Below are 20,094 nucleotides of genomic sequence, written 5' to 3' on the forward strand. Positions count from 1 at the left end.
GCAGGGGTCATCGGTCCCTACCGTTGCGAAAGAGAACGGGGTTGGGTCCAATGAACCATGCCGTTAAAGGAGATGGGTGCAGGGGCCATCGGCCTCTGTCGGATTTCTAAAGGAGGGCAGGGGCCATCGGCCCCTGCCGTGATAACATTTAGAGAGGCAGGGTCCTTTGGCCCCTGCAGAGTCTTCAAAAGGAGGGGCAAGGGCCTTCGAGGCCCTTGCTGGGTTTTAAAGGAAGGAGGGGCAAGAGCCTTCGGCTCCTGCCAGCCCTTTTTCTTTTTAAAAGAAAGGGGCAGGGGCCGAAGGCCCCTGCCAAGGAAATGAATAGGGTGGGGGAGAGCGCAGGGGCCAAAGGCCCCTGCCGAGCCCTTGCTCGACAGAAAAAGAGACAGGGGCCTCTGGCCCCTGTCGGTTAAAAGAGGGGCAGGGGCCAAATGGCCCCTGCTTGGTTTCCGAGTGGTGAGGCAGGAGCCTTCGGCTCCTGCCTCCTCTCTTAAGGAGAAGGGTAGGGGCCATCGGCCCCTACGTGAAAAGGGAAGGGCAGGGGCCATGGCCCCTGCCAGAATATTAAAAAGGGCAGGGGGCGGAGCCCCCTTGCTTGTTGAAAAAGAGGAAGGCAAGGGGACGGAGCCCCTTGCCTGTCGAGAAAAGGAGGAGGAAGGCTCGGCAGGGGCGCCGACCACCTGCCGGCCTTCCGACGAATCAGGGGAAGAAAAGAGGGGGACTTACCTGGGCTGCCGAGGGGAAGGAGGTTGCCGTGAAGGGGGGACTCGCCGGAGAGAGTGGTGCCGTGAAGGGGGGGTTGGCCGGCGTCGACAAAGAGAGAGAGAGAGAGAGAGAGAGTCGGGGGGGGGAGAGAGAGAGAGCAGAGACAGAGGGGAGAGAGACAAGAGATGAGAGAGAGAGTCGGGAGGTCGGGGGAGGCTCGTAAGCCTTCCCCTCTCCCCTCTCGCCTTTTAATAGGGAGGGGGCGCACACAGGGCCCACCCCCTATGTCGCCGGAGAAGCCCCCTGCCGTGGGCTGCCAGCCCCTCTGAAAAAGGAGTTTTCGAGGGGCTGGGCACGGGTTGGATCCGGGTTGGGTCTGGACCCGACTCGGGTCCGATCTCTTTAAAATTTTTTTACTGGTTTTTACAGTCGTTAACCCATCTTCACCTCCTACTGAGTCTCTCAATATGCATCCAAATTTGTCTAACCCTGTACCTAGCCTTAAACTGATGGAACTAACTCCTGTGAGTCAAGGTCCAGTTAGAACTCATCCTATGATAACCAGGTTCCAAGATATAATAAAACAAAAATGTTCTTTGCCATGAAGTATATCATACATGTTGATCTCTTAACCGAAGTCCTATAGGAAAAAAAGAGCCACTCAATTTTATCCAAGCTGTTCGAAAAACCCAAATGAAAAAACACAATGAAAGAAGAGCTATAGGCCTTACATAGAAACAAAACTTGGACCCTAGTTCCTCATACAACAGCTCACAACTTGATAGGTTGTAAGTGGATATGTAAGATAAAAAGACATGCAAATGGGTCCATTACCAGGTATAAGGAACAACTAGTTGCCAAGGGGTACAATAAAAAAAGGAGTAGATTATTTTGAGACTTTGAGCTCAATTGTCAAACCCACATCTATCAGAACTAAGGTTGCCAAACTAGGAAGCGATATGGGAAGCAAAAGCAAGAAGTGAGGCATTTAAAGTTTTATAGGAAGTGGGAAGCAAAGTATCAATTTGAAAGCGAAATAGGAATAAAAAATAAAGCAATGTGGTAATTGAATAGGAATCAAATAAGAAGCAAATAAAAACTAAAATAAAATTGATTATTCTTATCTTTCATGATTTTTCAGTAAAAGAGTTAAATTTTTGTTAAAATCTAACAAATGATGGGTACCAAATTAGAGAAAGTACATGAAAAGTCAGTGAAAGTGTGTGAGAAAATACATGAAAAACACAAAAAAAATGTGAGAAAAGCATATAGGAAGCATAGACCATGCATAGAAGAAGCGTGGTGGGATCGAGATTCTCATGAAGTTTCAAAAGCGAAGAGTATCGCGCTTCCTAAGTGAGTTTTCGGAGAGCATACTTTCTACCTACCTAAGAAGCTTTCAATAACTTTGGTCAGAATAATTTTCTCTATCGTTGTCTTTGGTGGTTGATAGATTCATCAACTAGATGTTAACAATGTTTTCCTGCATGGGTTTCTAAAAGAAGAAGTTTATATGGCACAACCTGCAGGATTTGTAGATAAGAGTTATGCTTATTATGTATTCAAGCTTGTTTGAGCCCTATATGGCTTAAAGCCCTGCATGGTTCAAGAGGTTAAAGGTGCACTTATAAAAATAAAACTTTGTAGAGTCTAAAGCGAACTCTTGTTTGTTCGTTCAAATCAAAAAAGAAATAAATATGTATATTTTGATAAATGTAGATGATATAATCGTGAAAGGAAACTCTCATAAGGAAGTCAAAGCTATCATTAAAGCTCTTGGTCAGGAATTCTCGATAAAAGACTTGGGAGCCCTTTCACTATTTCTTGGGTATTAAAGTTCTCCAAGGCTCGTGTTATATTAACCCAGAAGAAATATATTACAGATCTTCTACTCAAGTCAGGCATGATAGATTGCAAAAGTATGGTCACTCTAGCATCCCTTAATGTTTCTCTTTCAAGATATTCGGGACAGCTATTGGAAAACCCTGCTCATTATAGAAGCATTGTTAGTTCTTTTCAACACACTACTTTCACATGCCCAAATGTTGCCTTTGCGGTAAATAAGGCATGCCGGTTTATGTATAAGCCCATGCAGGAACATTAGACTCATGTAAAACATTTTCTAAGATATCTTAAAGTAAGTGTTAATTATAGTGTATACATCAAAAGGTCGACAAATTTCAGGTTGACTGTTTTCAGATGCAGATTAGGCAAGTTGCCCTGATGACAAGAAATCCATTAGTGGCTATGTTACTTTCTTGGGGCTACACTTGTTGTCATAGAGTTCTTCTAAACAACATACAAATTTCATATCAAGTACAAAAGCAGAGTATAAAGCTATTGCATGAATTAACTAGGCTTAAGCAAGAAGGATTTGGGTATCAGTTTTACTAACATTCCAGTTTTGTGGTGCGATAACATAGGCGCTACATATCTCATAACCAATCCAGTATTTCAATCGTCCTATTTTTACAATCAGATGATGGTTGAGACTCTCTGTCTTTCTCACACACACAAACACACACCTGACACCCATTTTGCTGGTGGGTTGTCCGTGGACGGTCTCTGTTCAACCACTAGGCAGTTTTATGATAGACCACCTCTCTCTCTCCCTCCAATTGCTATTTGGCAGCCGCGAGCGATCTGAGTCCAAGCGGTCTCTAGACAGCCACCAAAAGGCCAACTACTAACCATCCACTAGTAGCATAGAAAAGATGGGTGGGCAGCTGCCCTCAAACAGAAAAAAAGAAAAAACACACTTTGTCAGACGGCCTTCCGATAGCAAACAATGACCGGTAGTTGCCGGTCATTTGCCATGCAGCCGTCAGCCGGCAAAGGGTCGAAGCATGGTGGGAGAAGGTGTGAAGAGAAAGAGAGAGACCAAATCTCAACCGTACGATTTAAAGGACAGATAGTTGGGATTTTCTTAGAGTTTTTGGACCGTCCTTCTCTCTATACCCATAGATACATATACATACATAGTATATGTGTGTGTACATTTTGAGTCCTTTCGGCAATGGGATTGCCATGGGTTGTTCTTGCTGTTTTGTTTTGCTGTTAGTGGGTGATTTCTCTTCACTGTTGTCTTCTTTACAGTATTGTTTGTTGATTTAATGGATTACTTTTCTTTCCCCTCAACACACGCACATATATACACACACAAGAATGCTTGAAAGTATGTCATTAATGCATTTCAAACATGTCACAAAGTTCTGAGCCACTTTTTATTTGTTGTCACAACACTTGCCTTATTTTTAAGCCACTCACAACTTGAGTTGGATGCATGTCTGTGCCAAGAATCGGGAAAGTATGAAATAAAGCTTTTGTTGAGACACCCTGCCTCATCTATTCTTTTTCAGATACGCACCTTAGGTATGCTAAGGTCAAGATTTCTTTCACTTCCTGGAGCTTTCAATACATGCTTAGTGCCTTCTGAAAAGACCCGGCGTAGTGGGTTTTCATTGTCTAAGCGTTTTGCTGAGGTTCTATACCATGCCTATCAATAGATTTCCGCTTCTAGGTGTTAATGACTGTTCCATATGTAATCCTACTCCTGTATGGTTGCTCTGTTTCCAGGTCTCACCGGGCAGGAGAACTGAGGCTGCAAAATTTGCACAGTTATGGAATGAAATTATTACTAGTTTCCGTGAAGAAGACATAATAAGTGACAGGAAAGGAACCCTCTGCTTTGTTTTGTAACTAATAATGCCCTACGAGTATCCTATAATTCTAAAACTATGTGCCTTAATTACAATTATCTTCCTTAAATAAATGTCTTTCTTACTACAGGGAAATGGACCTGATGCTGGTTCCTTATTCATCAGATCCTAGCTTGAAACTCATACAGTGGCCACCATTTTTGCTGGCTGGCAAGGTTTGACACTTGCGAATGGCATTTGCTATTTTCTGATGCATCATAATTTGTTTGACTGTTGACTGGTTCTTGCAGATTCCAATAGCACTGGACATGGCAGTGCAATTTTGGTCCAGGGATGCTGATCTTTGGAAGCGTATATGTGCTGACGAGTACATGAAATGTGCTATTCTGGAATGTTATGAATCTTTTAAACATGTATTGAACATATTGGTGGTTGGTGAAAATGAGAAAAGGTGGTTCTCTTTTTCATGTAGTATCCTTCTGGTCCTTTTATTTTGCCCTTCCAACTTCTTGTTATCTCAAGTACATGAAAGAGACCTGAGAACTAAAAGTAATTTTCCTTTTTGGCCATAATGAACTCTGGAAATAACTTAGGAAATTTTGTTTTTCTAATTATGAGTTAATGGTGTTAACAGGATAATAAGCAACATCATCAAGGAAGTTGAGGCCAACATTTCAAAGAACACATTTCTTGCAAATTTCAGAATGAGTGCAATGCCAAAACTCTGTAAAAAATTTGTGGAGCTTCTTGAGATATTGGTTGAGTTTTCCATTCTTGTTCTTCCTTCAGGCTTTGTTTTTCTTGTTTATGTTTTTCATATATTCAATCTTTTCAGTTTTTTCTCCAGAAAGATGGCGATCTAACTAAGCGTGATACTGTTGTTTTGCTGCTGCAAGATATGTTAGAAATTGTCACCCGTGATATGATGATTAATGAGATTCGGTTAGTAAATATTGTATCTTCTGCTTAGTTGTTTTCATGAAAGCCACTTAAATTTCAAGTTTGTGTTACTTGTAGCGAATTGGTTGATCTTGGACATGGAATTAAAGACTCAATATCAGGAAGGTATGATCTAGTTAATGCATCCCAAACTGGGAGACAGCTTTTTGCTGGTACTGATCCAAAACCTGCAGTAAACTTTCCACCTGTGGTAACTGCACAATGGGAAGAACAGGTAAGTATTTGTTTATGCATCTTCCAAATTTCTGACAATAAAACGTGTTTCTCAAATTTCTGATATTCAAAACCATAAATTCTTTGGGCCATCATGTATTCTGCATTGCAGGTCAAACGCCTTTACCTGCTTTTCACGGTCAAGGAGTCTGCCATTGATGTGCCTACCAACTTGGAAGCACGTAGAAGGATAGCATTCTTTACAAATTCTTTGTTTATGGACATGCCACGTGCTCCCCGTGTCCGTAAAATGCTCTCTTTCAGGTTTGAATATTATTGAATCTTAGGAAAGACTGCTCTATACATTTCTGTCTGTTACCTGGTTTCTCCTACCAGCTAAAAGTGTCACCAGCACTGGCACTTCATGAGACCTCAATTTTAAATTTTTAATTCATGAAATGCTCAAGTCTTCTTTGTATATATATATATATTTACGATTTTAACACCTTTTATAGATAATTTTGTCTACAATTGCAAGAGCATTGATGATTTGTATTAGTCACATCTTTGTGATTTTATTCGGATAATCAAAGAAATAATTATTAACTTCTAAACTCATACATCATATTACTAATTTGATACTTCTTTTTGTAGTTCAATGTTCAAACATCCTTTACCATTCCTTTTTGTAGTTTGAACTTTGAAGTTCATGTAATGAAAAGAGGCGGAAGCACCAATATAGCAAAAGCACTCTTTAAGAGTGACACCAACAACCAAGAACACAAACACTAGAGGTGTACACACAAAACTCACAAAAGTAGAAAATGACTTAAAGTCATAAGTTGAATATTATTGAAGAAAGAAAGAGAGGGGTGAAAAACCCATGCTTTACAAGAGGAGAGACCTCCTCTATTTATAGAGGAGGGAGTGCCAAGGAAGGGACCACAAGGGGCTCCCATGTAGTCGTTGGGAGCCCCAACGGTCAGAAATCTGACCGTTGGAGCCCCAACGACTACATGTGTGGGGCCCTTGTGGTCTTACAAAAAGGAAAAAATAAAAAAGAAAAAAGAGAAAAGAAAGAAAGGAAAAAAGAAAAAAGTAAAAGCAAAAAAGGTACATGTGGTTTTACAAGAATACCCCTATTGGGTATTTCAAGAAATGGAAAAATGTATATATATACATATATGTATATATATACTTATATATATACGTATATATATATAAGTATATGTATATATATATATATACATATTTTAACACGCCCCCTCAAACTTTACGGGGAAAAGACCGAAAGTTTGCCAAGAAGAAACATAAATCATGGAGTTGGGAGCGCTTTGGTGAAGAAGTCAGCTAGTTGATATTTTGAAGTGACGTATGGTAATGTGATAGTTCCTCTGATGTACTCATCTCGAACGTAGTGACAATCCATCTCGATATGCTTGGTCCGTTCGTGAAACGTATGATTGCTTGCAATGTAGATCGCGCTTTTGTTATCACAGCAGAGCTTGGTGGGTGAGGAAATGAGGACACCCATGTCACCAAGGAGTCCTCTAAGCCACACGATTTCCATTGTCGTCATTGCCATAGCTCGATATTCAGCTTCAGTGAATGATAGTGAGACCTTTTGCTGCTTCTTACATCTCCACGAGATAAGAGATTCACCTAAAAAAATGCAAAGACCAGTAGTTGAGATACGATCATTGGGATTTCCTCCCCAGTCAGCATCAGTAAAAGCAGTTAATTCAAGAAATGAGGAAGATGATAAGAGTCCCTTGGATATGGTATTTTTGATGTATCACACAATTCTCATTACAGCCGCCATATGAACTGTAGTAGGTGCGTGCTGAAACTGGCTTGCAGCATGAACTGCATGAGCTATGTCTGGACGAGTGATGGATAAGTAAGTGAGAGATCCAATTAATTGACGATAGGGAGTTGGATCCTCAAGAAGAACAACATCCTCAAGTCTCAGTTTTGCATTGATAACTTCGGGAGTCTCAACCTTCTTTTCATCAGATATTCTAGATTTGATACAAATATCTGTTGCCAATTTCATCTGAGATAAAATGTATCCTCGTGGGGAGTATGCCACTTCAATTCCTAAGAAATATCTCAAGAATCCAAGGTCAGACATATCAAAGGTTTCTTTTAACACAGACTTTACATCATTTACCCCCTTTTTGTCATTCCCAAAGATGATCATATCATCAACATATAATAGAAGAATAACAATGAGATTACCTGTTTTCTTAACAAAAAGAGCAGTGTCAGTATAGCAAGAAGTAAATCCTAGATTGATTAAAACACTACTAAACTTATCATACCAAGCTTTAGGAGCTTGCTTAAGACCATATAGGGCCTTTTTTAATTTCAAAATTTTACCATTTAAATTCATACCCGGAGGTGGTTCCATGTAAACTTCTTCATTTAAATTTCCATTTAAAAAGGCATTTTTGACATCTAATTGAAAAATAGGCCATTTTTTAGCAGAGGCTATTGCAATAAGAGCTCGAACACTAGTCATTCGAGCAACAGGGGCAAAGGTTTCATCATAATCTATCCCATACTCTTGGGCATATCCCTTGGCCACTAACCTAGCCTTATACCTTTCCAATGAACCATCACACTTAGTTTTTACTTTAAAACCCATCTACATCCAATGGGTTTCTTGCCATTGGGAGGATCAATATTTTCCCAAGTTTGTGCCTTTTTAAGAGCATTAAGTTCTAGTTCCATAGCTTCATTCCAATGAACATATTGTTTAGCATCATTGTAGTGAGATGGTTCATGAAAGGAGTGAAGAGCAAGTAGACATGCTCGATAGTTGGGAGAAAAAGAATCATAAGAGACAAATCTATTTGGTACTCTTGAAATACAATTTGATCTTCTTTGAGAGGTTTCTTCGATTGACTCACTTTGAGATAATTTTTCAAGGGCACAAGGTGGATTTCTTTCATTTCTTCTAGAGTAGACTTGTATTTGTCTTGACATATTTTCTTCTAAATTTTGATCATCGTTTGGATGTTCAAAATGATCTTCAATGAGAGGTTCACTAGGATCACTATGATCATCTATGATGTTTTTTTGAGGCAACAAGTCAAATAAGAAGGAATAATCAATATTTTCATTCGGTTGGTGTGAAAAACCATTTTCTTCTTCTAGGAATGTGACATCCTTTGGGATATAAAGTTTGTTTTTTAGTATGTCAAAACATCGATACCCTTTTTGTTTTTCGCCATATCCTAAGAAAATGCATTCAATAGCCCTAGGAGAAAGTTTATCATTTTTGTGAGTTAGGACAAAGCATTTACATCAAAAAATTCTTAGTCTTTTATAATCGGGAGACATATTGTAAAGTTTTTCAAATGGAGAGAGATTTTTCAAAGAAGATGAAGGGGTTCTATTGATAAGGTATGTTGAGGTTAGAACTGCTTCGGCCCAAAAGGATTTTGGAATATTTTTTGAAATTAATAACGTTCTTGTGGTTTCTATTATGTGCCTATGCTTTCTTTCCGCAAGACCATTTTGTTGCGGAGTGTTGGGACAAGATCGTTGATGACAAATTCCGTTTTCTTTCAAATAGCTTTGAAAATCATTTGACATGTATTCGCCTCCCGAATCGGACCTAAGAATAGATAAGTTCCCCAAGAATTGATTTTTAACCATTGCATGGAATTCTTTAAAGAAGGAGAACACTTCGGATTTGCGACTTAGGAAGTAAATCCATGTAAATCGAGTGAAGTCATCAATAAAGGCCACATAGTACGAAAAACCTCCTTTAGACAAAATAGGGGAAGGTCCCCATATATCGGAATGAACAAGTTCAAAAGGCCGAGTGGTGAAGTAACTTCTTTGAGGAAATGGAGTAGCTTTAGATTTCCTAAAAATGCAATCTTTACAAGCCATGTGATTGTCTTTACAAGTATTGTTCAAAAGAAAAAAAAGAGACATTTTTACAAAATTTGGATGACCAAGTCTCTCATGCCAAATTCCAATACTTTTGTCTTTTACAAGATTGCAAGATGACTTAGATGGAAGAGTCAAAAAATCCATAAAATAGAGATCACCCCTTCTATGGCTTTGTCTAATCAGCTTCCCTGACTGGAGATCCTGCACGGTGCAATCTTTAGGTGAGAAAGAGACTTGGCATCCATGATCGGTGATTTGGGAAATGGAAAAAAGATTTAGATTAATTTTTGGAACAATTCTTACTTTAGGAACGAAAAAGTTTTGAGAATTTTTAAAATCAAGTGTTCTAATACTTTCAATTTTCAAAGATGTTCCATCGGCCGTTGAAACATAAGAGGATATGGGTTCGGAAAAAACATTTGAAAGAGAGTTTTTATGAGATGTCATATGAAAAGAAGCACCGGAGTCTAGTATCTACATACCTGGAGGTGATGAAGAATAGGCGATGGCGGCTCCGGATGTTGAAGAAGACGTCTTGAGAAGATGTTGGAGAACTTCGGAGATATGATTAAGAGTTTCTTTGATATCTCCCTCTTTGACACTTTCTTCTTTCTTTTTTGGAGAATTTTCTCCAACCGCGGCAACTTTTCTCTTAAGTTTGGGACAAACCGGTCTAATGTGTCCCGGTTCATTACAATAATGACATATCACTCCCTTTCTAGGCCCATTGTTTTTGTTAAAATGAGGAGGTCTATATGCTTTTACATTTGATCCGGGCCTAGTAACGGCCAAAACTTCATCACTCTTAATGCTTAGGCCAAGTCGAGTTTCTTCTTGGCATATTTCGGCAAGGTCGTCTTCTATGGGTAAGGCTTTGCTTCTATGGAGAAGGGATGCCCTAACTTGTTCAAATTCCGGTCGAAAACCATGAAGAACTTGAAAAAGTGCTCCTTTTCTATTTATTCCCTTCTTAGCTCAATATCTTCCGGAGACACCCATTTGGGCTCAAGAAGAGCAAGTTCATCCCAAAGAGGGGTTAGAGAGCTAAAGTAATCCCGGACACTCATATCCATTTGTTTGGTGGAACGGATTTTTTTCTTAACAAAAAAATTGTCGAGCAAGATCCTTTTGGGTATACATACCCTTAAGGAAAAACCAAGCCTCATTGGCCCTTCTAAATTTGGCAATATTAGCACAATTTTTAAGGTCAACATTGTTCATAAACCATGCCAAAATTTTGGCATGGTTACTCTCCCAATCCTCAACTTTGGATTGGTGGTCAATGATAGCTTTGATGCGCTCATCGCCATCTAAAGCTTTTTCAACATCATTTTCGATTTTAGTGAGAACAAGAGAGGGTTCGGGAGCAGTTCCCATAACAAAACCCCAAAGTTTCTTACCTCTTAGATGATTTTCCATGGTGGAGGCCCACATAAGGTAGTTGGATCCATTGAGCTTAAAAGAAAGCTCAACTTTAGAATCACGTTCCATCGGCACCAAATATTCTTCCTTTCTTCAAAAGCTTGAGAGGCACACGTCCCAAGATAACAAAGAGAAGCCCCATCACCAACTGAGCTCTGATACCATGTAATGAAAAGAGGCAGAAGCACCAATATAGCAAAAGCACTCTTTAAGAGTGACATCAAGAGCCAAGAACACAAACACTAGAGGTGTACACACAAAACTCACAAAAGTAGAAAATGACTTAAAGTCATAAGTTGAATATTATTGAAGAAAGAAAGAGGGGTGAAAAACCCATGCTTTACAAGAGGAGAGACCTCCTCTATTTATAGAGGAGGGAGTGCCAAGGAAGGGACCACAAGGGGCTCCCATGTAGTCGTTGAGAGTGTTAAAATGTAAACTGTAATATATATATATATTATTTAATATTATTATATTTTCTTTTATTATTTTCTTTTCTATTTTTCTTTATTTTCTTTTTTAGCATCTAGTTCAATAGAAACTAGATATTTGATCCAGTCAAGTTCCTGTTGGAACTTGACTGTGCAAATAGCTGTTGGACTGTAGTCCAACAGCTATAATAAATGTTGTTGTACTATAGTCCAACAACTATAATAATAAATGCTGTTGGAATGTAGTCCAACAGCTATATTAAGAGACGTTGGAGTCCAACGTCTCTTTTGGAGAGCTCAAAATGAGCTCTCCTCTCTCTTCCACTTTTTTGTATATATAGGGGTGAACCCCTTCAATGTAAATTACTATGCTTCTTAAGCATTTTGTTCATGAATAAAGTATTATTTATTTTTCAAGTGTTCTTCCTTTTATACCCTTTCAAGGGTCATGCTTGTAGTGTCTCCAATAGACACTTGTTTGTGAGTTATTTGTGCATTTGTTGAAGACCACCATTTCATTACAGAGAGCCCCAACGACTACATGTGTGGGGTCCTTGTGGTCTTACAAAAAGGAAAAAATAAAAAAGAAAAAAGAGAAAAGAAAGAAAGGAAAAAAGAAAAAGGTAAAAGCAAAAAAAGGTACATGTGGTTTTACAAGAATACCCCTATTGGGTATTTCAAGAAATGGAAAAATGTATATATATATATATACATATATGTATATATATACTTATATATATATACGTATGTATATATATATATAAGTATATGTATATATATATATACATATTTTAACAGTTCAAACATACTCTTTTAGTGGTATTCTTATATATGTTGCTATTCCATGTGTTTGATTTTTTTGAGCATTGAATTGTTTGACATTGTACCCATGTATGACCTATGTCACATAGGTAAGGGTATGACTACGGCTACACGGTTATATATGGGTATAAAGGATACAACATATATATGTATGTATGTGTGTGTCTATATATATATATAGTGATGAACATACAAAATGTAATATGTTAAATAAAACATGCCAAATGGTTTTTTCAGCCTTTTTTTTGTTTTATTTTTAAATTGTGACTGTATAGATGTGATCTACATGCTTGATTTTATAGGGATCAACTCTTGGAGCATTTGATGGAAATCTTTGTGCTCTTCAAGTGTTGTTTAGCTTTGGATAATAAAAAAAAAGGTAGGAGAGGACGAATAGGCTGGAGAAGAAGATGAGAAAGACAGTAGAAAAGGAAGTAGAGGGAAAAAAGAGAATCAAAATTGGTCAACTTCTCTCACTTGTTCTATTATGGCTGATAAATTAATAAGTAAAAAGTCCACTATGCCCCTGGCAATGTCCCATAAGTACATATACACAAAAAGTCAAAAAATAAGGGATGAACATAACATTCAAGAATGTAGGACAGAAATAGACTTCTCTTCAACAATCTCGCTCAAGTTGGGGGTGAATATGTCAACCATCCCTAACTTGTCATTTCCATATGCTTTGTTTTGCAAACTGCTTTGGCTAGTAGTTAGTGTAATGAATCAACACCAAAAAGTACAAGATATGGCAATGGGCTCTAAGGCCAAATACACACCACTATGGGAAATAACACTAGCCACTAAGGGAAAAGAACAAAGTCACAAGTGAACAATCAAGAAAGAACAATGCGTAAAAAATATTACTTTTATTAATAAAATGCTCTTCACAAGCGTACATCTCAGTGGGCAAGAAGCCCATATATACACAATGGAGAGAACAAAAGAGATAGACTACTAGCCATTAGGCGTTCCTAACGGCTAGTCTAACTAGCTGTTAGACTAGCCATTAGGCATGCCTAACGACTAGCTCTCAACAACTAGTTCAAATAAAAAAATAAAAATTACAAAATATACTATATAATATATACATTATATAATTTGTATACATAAAGCATATGTATATGTATATAACATATGAATGTATATACATATATATATATATATATGTATATTAAAGAAATACATCAAATAATTAATACTTCTCCTTAAACTTACAGTGTAATAACTGAAAGTTTGACATGTAAAAAGGAAAACAAGGTGAAGACAACACTTTAGTGAAGAAGTCCACAAGTTGATATTCTAATAATACATAAGGCAACTCTATTGTTCCTTTTAGATATTTTTCTCTAACATAGTTGTAGTGTATCTCTATGTGATTCGTACGCTCGTAGAGGTGTGATTGTTGGTTTTTTGTTGTTGCAACACTTCTTGAATGGAATTAAGATGTTGATTTCCATGTCTCTAAGAAAGCTTCTTAATTATACAATTTTTGTAGTCGTGGTTGCTATGGCATGGTACTCAACTTCTGTTGACGATAAAATTATTTTTTATTGCTTCTTACACCTCCAAGAAATAAGTGAGTCACTTAAAAACACACCAAAGCCAATAGTTGAGACTCTATCATTTTGATTTTCCCCCAATCATCATCAATATAAGCAATTAGTTTAAAAGAGGCAGAAGATGATAAAAAATCCCTTTAGTAATAGTGTTTTTAATATATCCAAGAATCCTTAATACAACAATCATATTCACGGTAGTAGGGGCATGTTGAAACTAGTGTGTTGTGTGCACTGCATGAGCTATATTCGGATGGGTGATTGAAAGATAAGTTAATGAACCAAATAGTTGTTTGTAGAGCATCATATCTTCTAATGGAGTCTCGTCTTCTTCCCTTATCTTGTTATTAACAACTTCAGGTGTGTTTGCTTTCTTATCTAAAATTCTTGACTGGCTATGTTGTCAACAACTTTATATGGCATAAGAGATATCCTTTTGGATAATATGCCACCTCAATGCCAAAAAATATCTCAAGTATCAAAGGTCAGACACATTAAAATGATTTTTAAGAACAATTTTAATTTTATTTACTCCCTTTTTGTCGCTTCCGGTTATGATCATATCATCCATATAGAGTAATAAAATGAGAATATCATAACCTATTTCTTTAACAAAAAAAGCAATATCAACATAGTAAGATTTATATTCCAAACTTATCATTACCTTACTAAATTTGTCATACGAAGCTTTAGGAGTTTGTTCAAGTCCATAGAGAGTCTTCTTAAATTGAAGAACTTTTCTCTCATCGACTTCAAGACCTGGAAGAGATCAAGGTCCCACGATTTACAAATAGCTTAGCAAAAGATAAACAATATCAAAGAGAGAAGTAAGAAGGAGGAGAACAATGTGAGAGAAAAGGATAAACCCTTGATTTCTGAATAGAATTGCTTGGAGGGATGCACCCTCATGTTACCTATCTATAATAAATGTTGGTACAACCCTAATTATGTTAAATTGTATATAATATATATATAATACATATACATATATATTCCATATATATGTCTATGTATATATATATATATATATATATATATATTCTTTGTTATACCCTCTAGGGGAAAATCTTTCTTTTTATATGTAACTCCCATATTCACTTGAATATGCATTTTATTTTTCTTTCTTTTCTTTTTCTTTTTGTCTTCTTATTATTGGTTGAGGAGGGGTCCACATTATAGACATTGACCGTTGGAGGGGCTGCAACGTCTATATGGGAGCCTCTCCTTGGGTCTCTTTGTAGTATATAAATAAGGGGTGTTTCCCTATTATAAAGTATTGCTTTTGGAATGTTTTCTCCCTCGATAAAAGATAACTTTTTTATGCCTTTGTGCATTTGTGCTCCTTTGTGAGTGTTTTATTATGCCTTTGTGCACCTATTCTCTTTGCCATTCTTGTGGGCTAATCAAGTCATCTTTGGACTTGATATTCTTGAAGACATTTTCACATGGTATCATAACCAGGTTTATGAGAAATGGAAGTATACGCTATAGCCATCGTGATCAATGCCTCAAAAAATGTACCTTTTTTTTTCTCTTCTATCTTGGCGTGGAAGGTTCTTGCAAGATTCTTCCTGGTTTATGTGCTTCAAGAAATAGCAAAAAAGAAGACCCGTTGTGGTAAGTATTCTAATTGTAAAGATTCTTTTGTTTCCCATAAAAGCTCCTCAATGGCGGAAAAGGGCTCATTTTTTCCTCGGATTCAAACTCAACGGGTCAAACTATCATGTTTGGGTCGATAATATGGAAGCTCACATCAAGGAAAAAGGGCTTTGGGGCTACATCAAAGGTACGATTCTGGAACCCAAGCCAAAAATTATTATAGTTGAAAAAGGAGAAATAAAAGTGCTTGATAGAGAAGAAAGAGTAAAAGATTTTGAAGAATATAACAAAAAACATGAAGAATGGGTGATAAAAAACTATAAAATCTTTTCATGGAGTTTTTTTGGTTGAGACTAGAATCAATGCCAACAGTTTGAAGTTTAAAAAGGCGTATCAAGTTTGAGAATATCTTGAGAGGATGTATACCTCGAGAGATTTATCTCATAAATATTACCTATAAAAAAGGGCGTTGACCCTTCAACAAGGTGAAATGACCATTAGAAAATATTTTGCCAAATTATCATCCATTTGGGATGAGCTTGCTATTCTTGAACCAAAATGGAGTGTTGAAGCTATAGAGCTACGGCATAAACAATTAGAAGAAGATCGATTTTTTAATTTCTTGAATGGGCTTAGACCTGAATTTGTGCAAATAAGATCTTTATTCACTTCTCCACCTCTTGAAGATGTTCTTACTAAGGTGGGAAAGAAACTTGCACTGGAATGGGTAAAATTAATCAAAGTGTTCTAGTTATGCCTTCAACCAAAGATGAGAATAAAGGAGCTTATGCCGTCTCTAGGCCGAGAAGCAATTTAAAAACATATAAGCCTCCTCACTTCAAAAAGTTTCAAAATCAAAGTCAAGGAGTAAGGGAAGAAGGAGGCCAAAATAAAATATGGAATCAAGGAAGGGAGTATGGAAAAATTATATGTCATTTTTGTAAAGAACCGGAACATATTAAGCCGGTTTGTCCAAAGTGGAAGAAGAAGGTGGCTATGTCTACCACGTTTCGACCACACAAGGAGGATAATCCATCTACTTCCAACAATAGTGTTTTATCATTAAGTCAAGTCATGGAGGCTCTTCAACCTCTCTTCAAAGGATCCATTTCTGGTGCTGCCATATCATCTTTTTCTCCTCACGGTAAGATTCCTTGGCTTTTAGATTCGAGTGCCTCCTTTCATATGACTCAATATTTTTTTACTTTTCGAATATACAAAAAATGTTTAACCATATTTTGTTTCAACCGCAAATGGAGCTTCTCTTGAAATCAAAGGAGTTGGAAATTTTGAAAAACAAGATTTTTTTTATTCTCAAAGTTAGATTTATACCAAAATTAAATTTGAATTTGCTTTTGGTCGCTCAACTCTCAGACCATGAATGTGTTGTTAAGTTCTCATCAAATAAATATTGGGTACAAGATCGTCGGTCTGAAAAGTTGATTATGAAAGGCTCTAGAAAAGGAGATCTCTACTACATGGAGTTTCTACAAATTCCAAAACATTCATTTTGTAATATTGCCCAACATAAAGATATAAATGTTTGGCATAAAAGACTTGGGCATCCGAATGCCATCAAGCTTTCTTATTTACATTTTGTTAAGGATCTTTGTAAAAGTAATTTCACTTGTAATGATTGTATTCTTGGAAAAATGAGAAGCTTGCCTTTTAAATAAAGATTTATGTTCACAACCAAACCATTTGAACTTGTGCATTCAGATGTATGGGGACCAACACCCGTTATATCTAAATGAGGATTTGCATATTATGTTATTTTTGTTTATGATTATTCTAGATATTGTTGAATATATTTCCTTAAATATAAACATGAGGTTTTTGCATCATTTAAGGCATATCACATGATGATTAAAAATCAATTTAATGGTAACTTAAAGATTCTTAGGACCGACTCCGGAGGTGAATATCTTTCAAATGAATTTAAAAATTATCTTGAAAACTATGAAATTGTTTATCAAAAATCTTGTCCCAAAACACCTTAACAAAATAGTTTGACCAAAAGAAAACATAAGCATATTATTGAAACATCTAGAACTTCTCTTATTTTTCAAAACATTCCTAAAAGATTTTGGGCCGAGGCGGCCCTTGCATCCGTTTATCTTATAAATCATCTTCTCTAAAAAAATTTAAATAAAATCTCACTTTTTGAAATTCTATATAAAAAAGAATCCGACTACAATAGGTTGAGAGGCTTTGGATGCAAATGTTTTATTTTTACTGATAAAAATGATACTCTCACCAAAAGCTATTCCTTGTGCATTTCTTGGATATTCTGAAACTCAAAAAGGTTTTAGATATTATGATATAAAAAATGATAAATTATATGTTTATAAGAATGTAACCTTTTTAGAAAATGTTAGTGGTTTTAAAGAATGTGAACCTCATAAAAAATGTGGATTATTCTTTTTTGTTTGAGTTGTTATCTAGAAATGATGATGAACTCGTATATAATTATCTTAGTGATAATGAAAATATAGAAGAGAATAACAACTCTTATCAATCTATTGATCATCCTATCAAAAAAAGATCTAGTGATCCTATCACCTATACACATAGAGATAAAAACACTTTTAGAAGTACAATTGAGAAATATAGTGAATCTAGTAAGTCTACCTCCATAAATGATCTAAATCCCTCAAAGAACCGAAAGAACTATAAGAATTCCTTCTAGATTTATATCTTATGAATCATTCTCACCTAAATATAGAGCATGCCTTAGCGCCATCCATTCATATGTGGAACCTAAAAACTTTGAAAAAGCCAAGAAAATTGTTGAATGAAGGGAAGCTATGGATAATGAACTTAGAGCTCTTAGAAAAGCTAAAACTTGGGAACTTCAAGATCTTCCTAGTGGAAAGAAGACTATAAGATGTAGATGGGTTTTCAAGGTTAAAACCAAGAATGATGGGCCTCTTGAAAGGTATAAAGCTTGTATAGTTGCCAAAGGGTATAATAAAGAATATTAAATAGACTGCGATGAAACTTTTCCCCCCGTTGCGCGTATGATTATTGTTAGATGTCTTATTACTATTGTTTCTATTAAAAAATAAAGCATATATCAAATAGATGTCAAAAATGCATTTTTGAATGGTGATCTAAACGAAGAAGTCTATATGAATGCCCTTCCAGGAATGGATGTTTCTAAAGGTAAAGTTCTTCGCCTACGAAAAGCTCTTTATGGTTTGAAATAAGCTCCCAAAGCTTGGTATGATCAGTTTAATAATTTGATGATAGAAAATGGTTTTACTTCATGTTTTACTAACACTGCCTTGTTTGTTAAGAAATCTAACGCAGGAATTGTGATTTTATTATTATATGTTGATGATATGCTAATTACAGGTGATAATACTAAAGGAATTAAGAGTATAAAGTCTATATTAAAAAATAAATTTGAAATGTCAGACTTGGGATTTCTGATATATTTTTTAGGCATTAAAGTTGCCTACTCTCCTAGGAGTTATTTTTTATCTCAAACTAAACTTGCATTTGAGATTATTGACAGGTCAGGAATTACAGATAATAAAGTTTGTGAAACTCTTGAAGTGGTAGGAACAAAGTTAAAAATTGATGATGGGGTTCTCCTAAAAGATCCCACTCCTTACAGGCAACTTGTTGGGCCTTTGATGTATCTTAGCATCACTAGACCTAATATTTCACATGTCGTTTATGTTGCAAGTCAATTCCAGCGTGCGTCTACATCAATTCATGTGAGTGCAATTCTTCGAATCATCAGATATATAAAGGGATCTTTGAATATGAGAGTATTTCTATCTTTATCTTCTGAGTTAAATTTAATTGCTTATACTGACTCTGATTAGGGAGGTGATCCAAATAATCGTCACTCCACCAATGGTTTTTGCGTGTTCTTAAGTGAATATTTAATTTTTTGGAGATGCAAGAAGCAACAAAAGGTTTTTTCGTCATCTACTGAAGCCGAATATCGAGCTATGACAACTATAACCATGGAGATTGTTTGGATTCACCAATTATTGGAGGACATGGGGGTTCATGTTCAAGGGCCCACGAAGCTGTGTTGTGAGAACAAGAGTGCAATCTATATTGTCAAAAATTACATATTTCATGAGCGCATAGAGCATATCGAGATGAACTGCCACTATGTTAGAAAAGAATATCTGAAGAAAGTTATAGATCTTCCTTATATAACATCAGAATATCAGTTGTCTGACTTTTTTACTAAGGTGCTTTGTTCTCCTAGATTCAATTTTCTTCTTGGCAAACTTTGGGTTATTATATCGTAAGTTTGAGGGGGGGGGGTGCTAAATTGTGTCTAATATATATATATATATATATATATATATATATAGAGCGAGAGAGAGAGAGAGAGAGAGAGAGAGAGAGAGAGAGAGATACATATATATTCTGTATATATGTCTATGTATCTATCTATTTGTATATATAAATATATATTTTCTTTGTTATACCTTTTAGGGGTAAATCTGTCTTTTCACATGTAACTCGCATATTCACTTGAATATGCATTTTATTTTTCTTTTCTTTTTCTTTTTGTGTTTTTATCATTAGTTGTCCACATTATAGACGTTGGTATTAAGATATCATATATGGACTAGGTCCACGTTTGGATCCAGATCCATATGTTATATTCAGTGTGTGCCATTATTCATGTACATTGTATTTTGTTTTATTCATTGAGGGCATTACCGTCCATTGTATACTAATGCCTTTCTTTATAATAAGAGGAATTAGGTCACGACCCAAAAAAGAGAAGGATCGTGGGTTTTCGTGACTGCAACAACCACGTCTCTCTCCTCCACCTTGTTTTTCTTGCGTGAACAAGTTCTGGTGCTACCTCCTCTCATCTTCACATGGTATCAAAGC

General features: G+C 36.4%; 1 protein-coding gene across 1 annotated transcript in view; it reads left to right on the forward strand.

Annotated features, from left to right (window-relative positions):
- Window positions 1-20,094, forward strand: part of LOC149838594 (callose synthase 5-like) — a 123,210-nt gene that overhangs the window by 50,950 nt on the left and 52,166 nt on the right. Inside the window, exons 21-28 of the mRNA XM_090008277.1 lie at window positions 4,065-4,187; window positions 4,282-4,400; window positions 4,495-4,579; window positions 4,655-4,815; window positions 4,999-5,122; window positions 5,212-5,306; window positions 5,382-5,538; window positions 5,650-5,801. Of these exons, the coding sequence (XP_089864403.1) occupies window positions 4,065-4,187; window positions 4,282-4,400; window positions 4,495-4,579; window positions 4,655-4,815; window positions 4,999-5,122; window positions 5,212-5,306; window positions 5,382-5,538; window positions 5,650-5,801 (1,016 nt within the window). The remainder of the gene's footprint in view (window positions 1-4,064; window positions 4,188-4,281; window positions 4,401-4,494; window positions 4,580-4,654; window positions 4,816-4,998; window positions 5,123-5,211; window positions 5,307-5,381; window positions 5,539-5,649; window positions 5,802-20,094) is intronic.

Source organism: Nuphar pumila, chromosome 5 (genome assembly GCF_984573655.1).
Source record: "Nuphar pumila chromosome 5, dmNupPumi1.hap1.1, whole genome shotgun sequence".
In the NCBI taxonomy this organism is placed as follows: domain Eukaryota; kingdom Viridiplantae; phylum Streptophyta; class Magnoliopsida; order Nymphaeales; family Nymphaeaceae; genus Nuphar; species Nuphar pumila.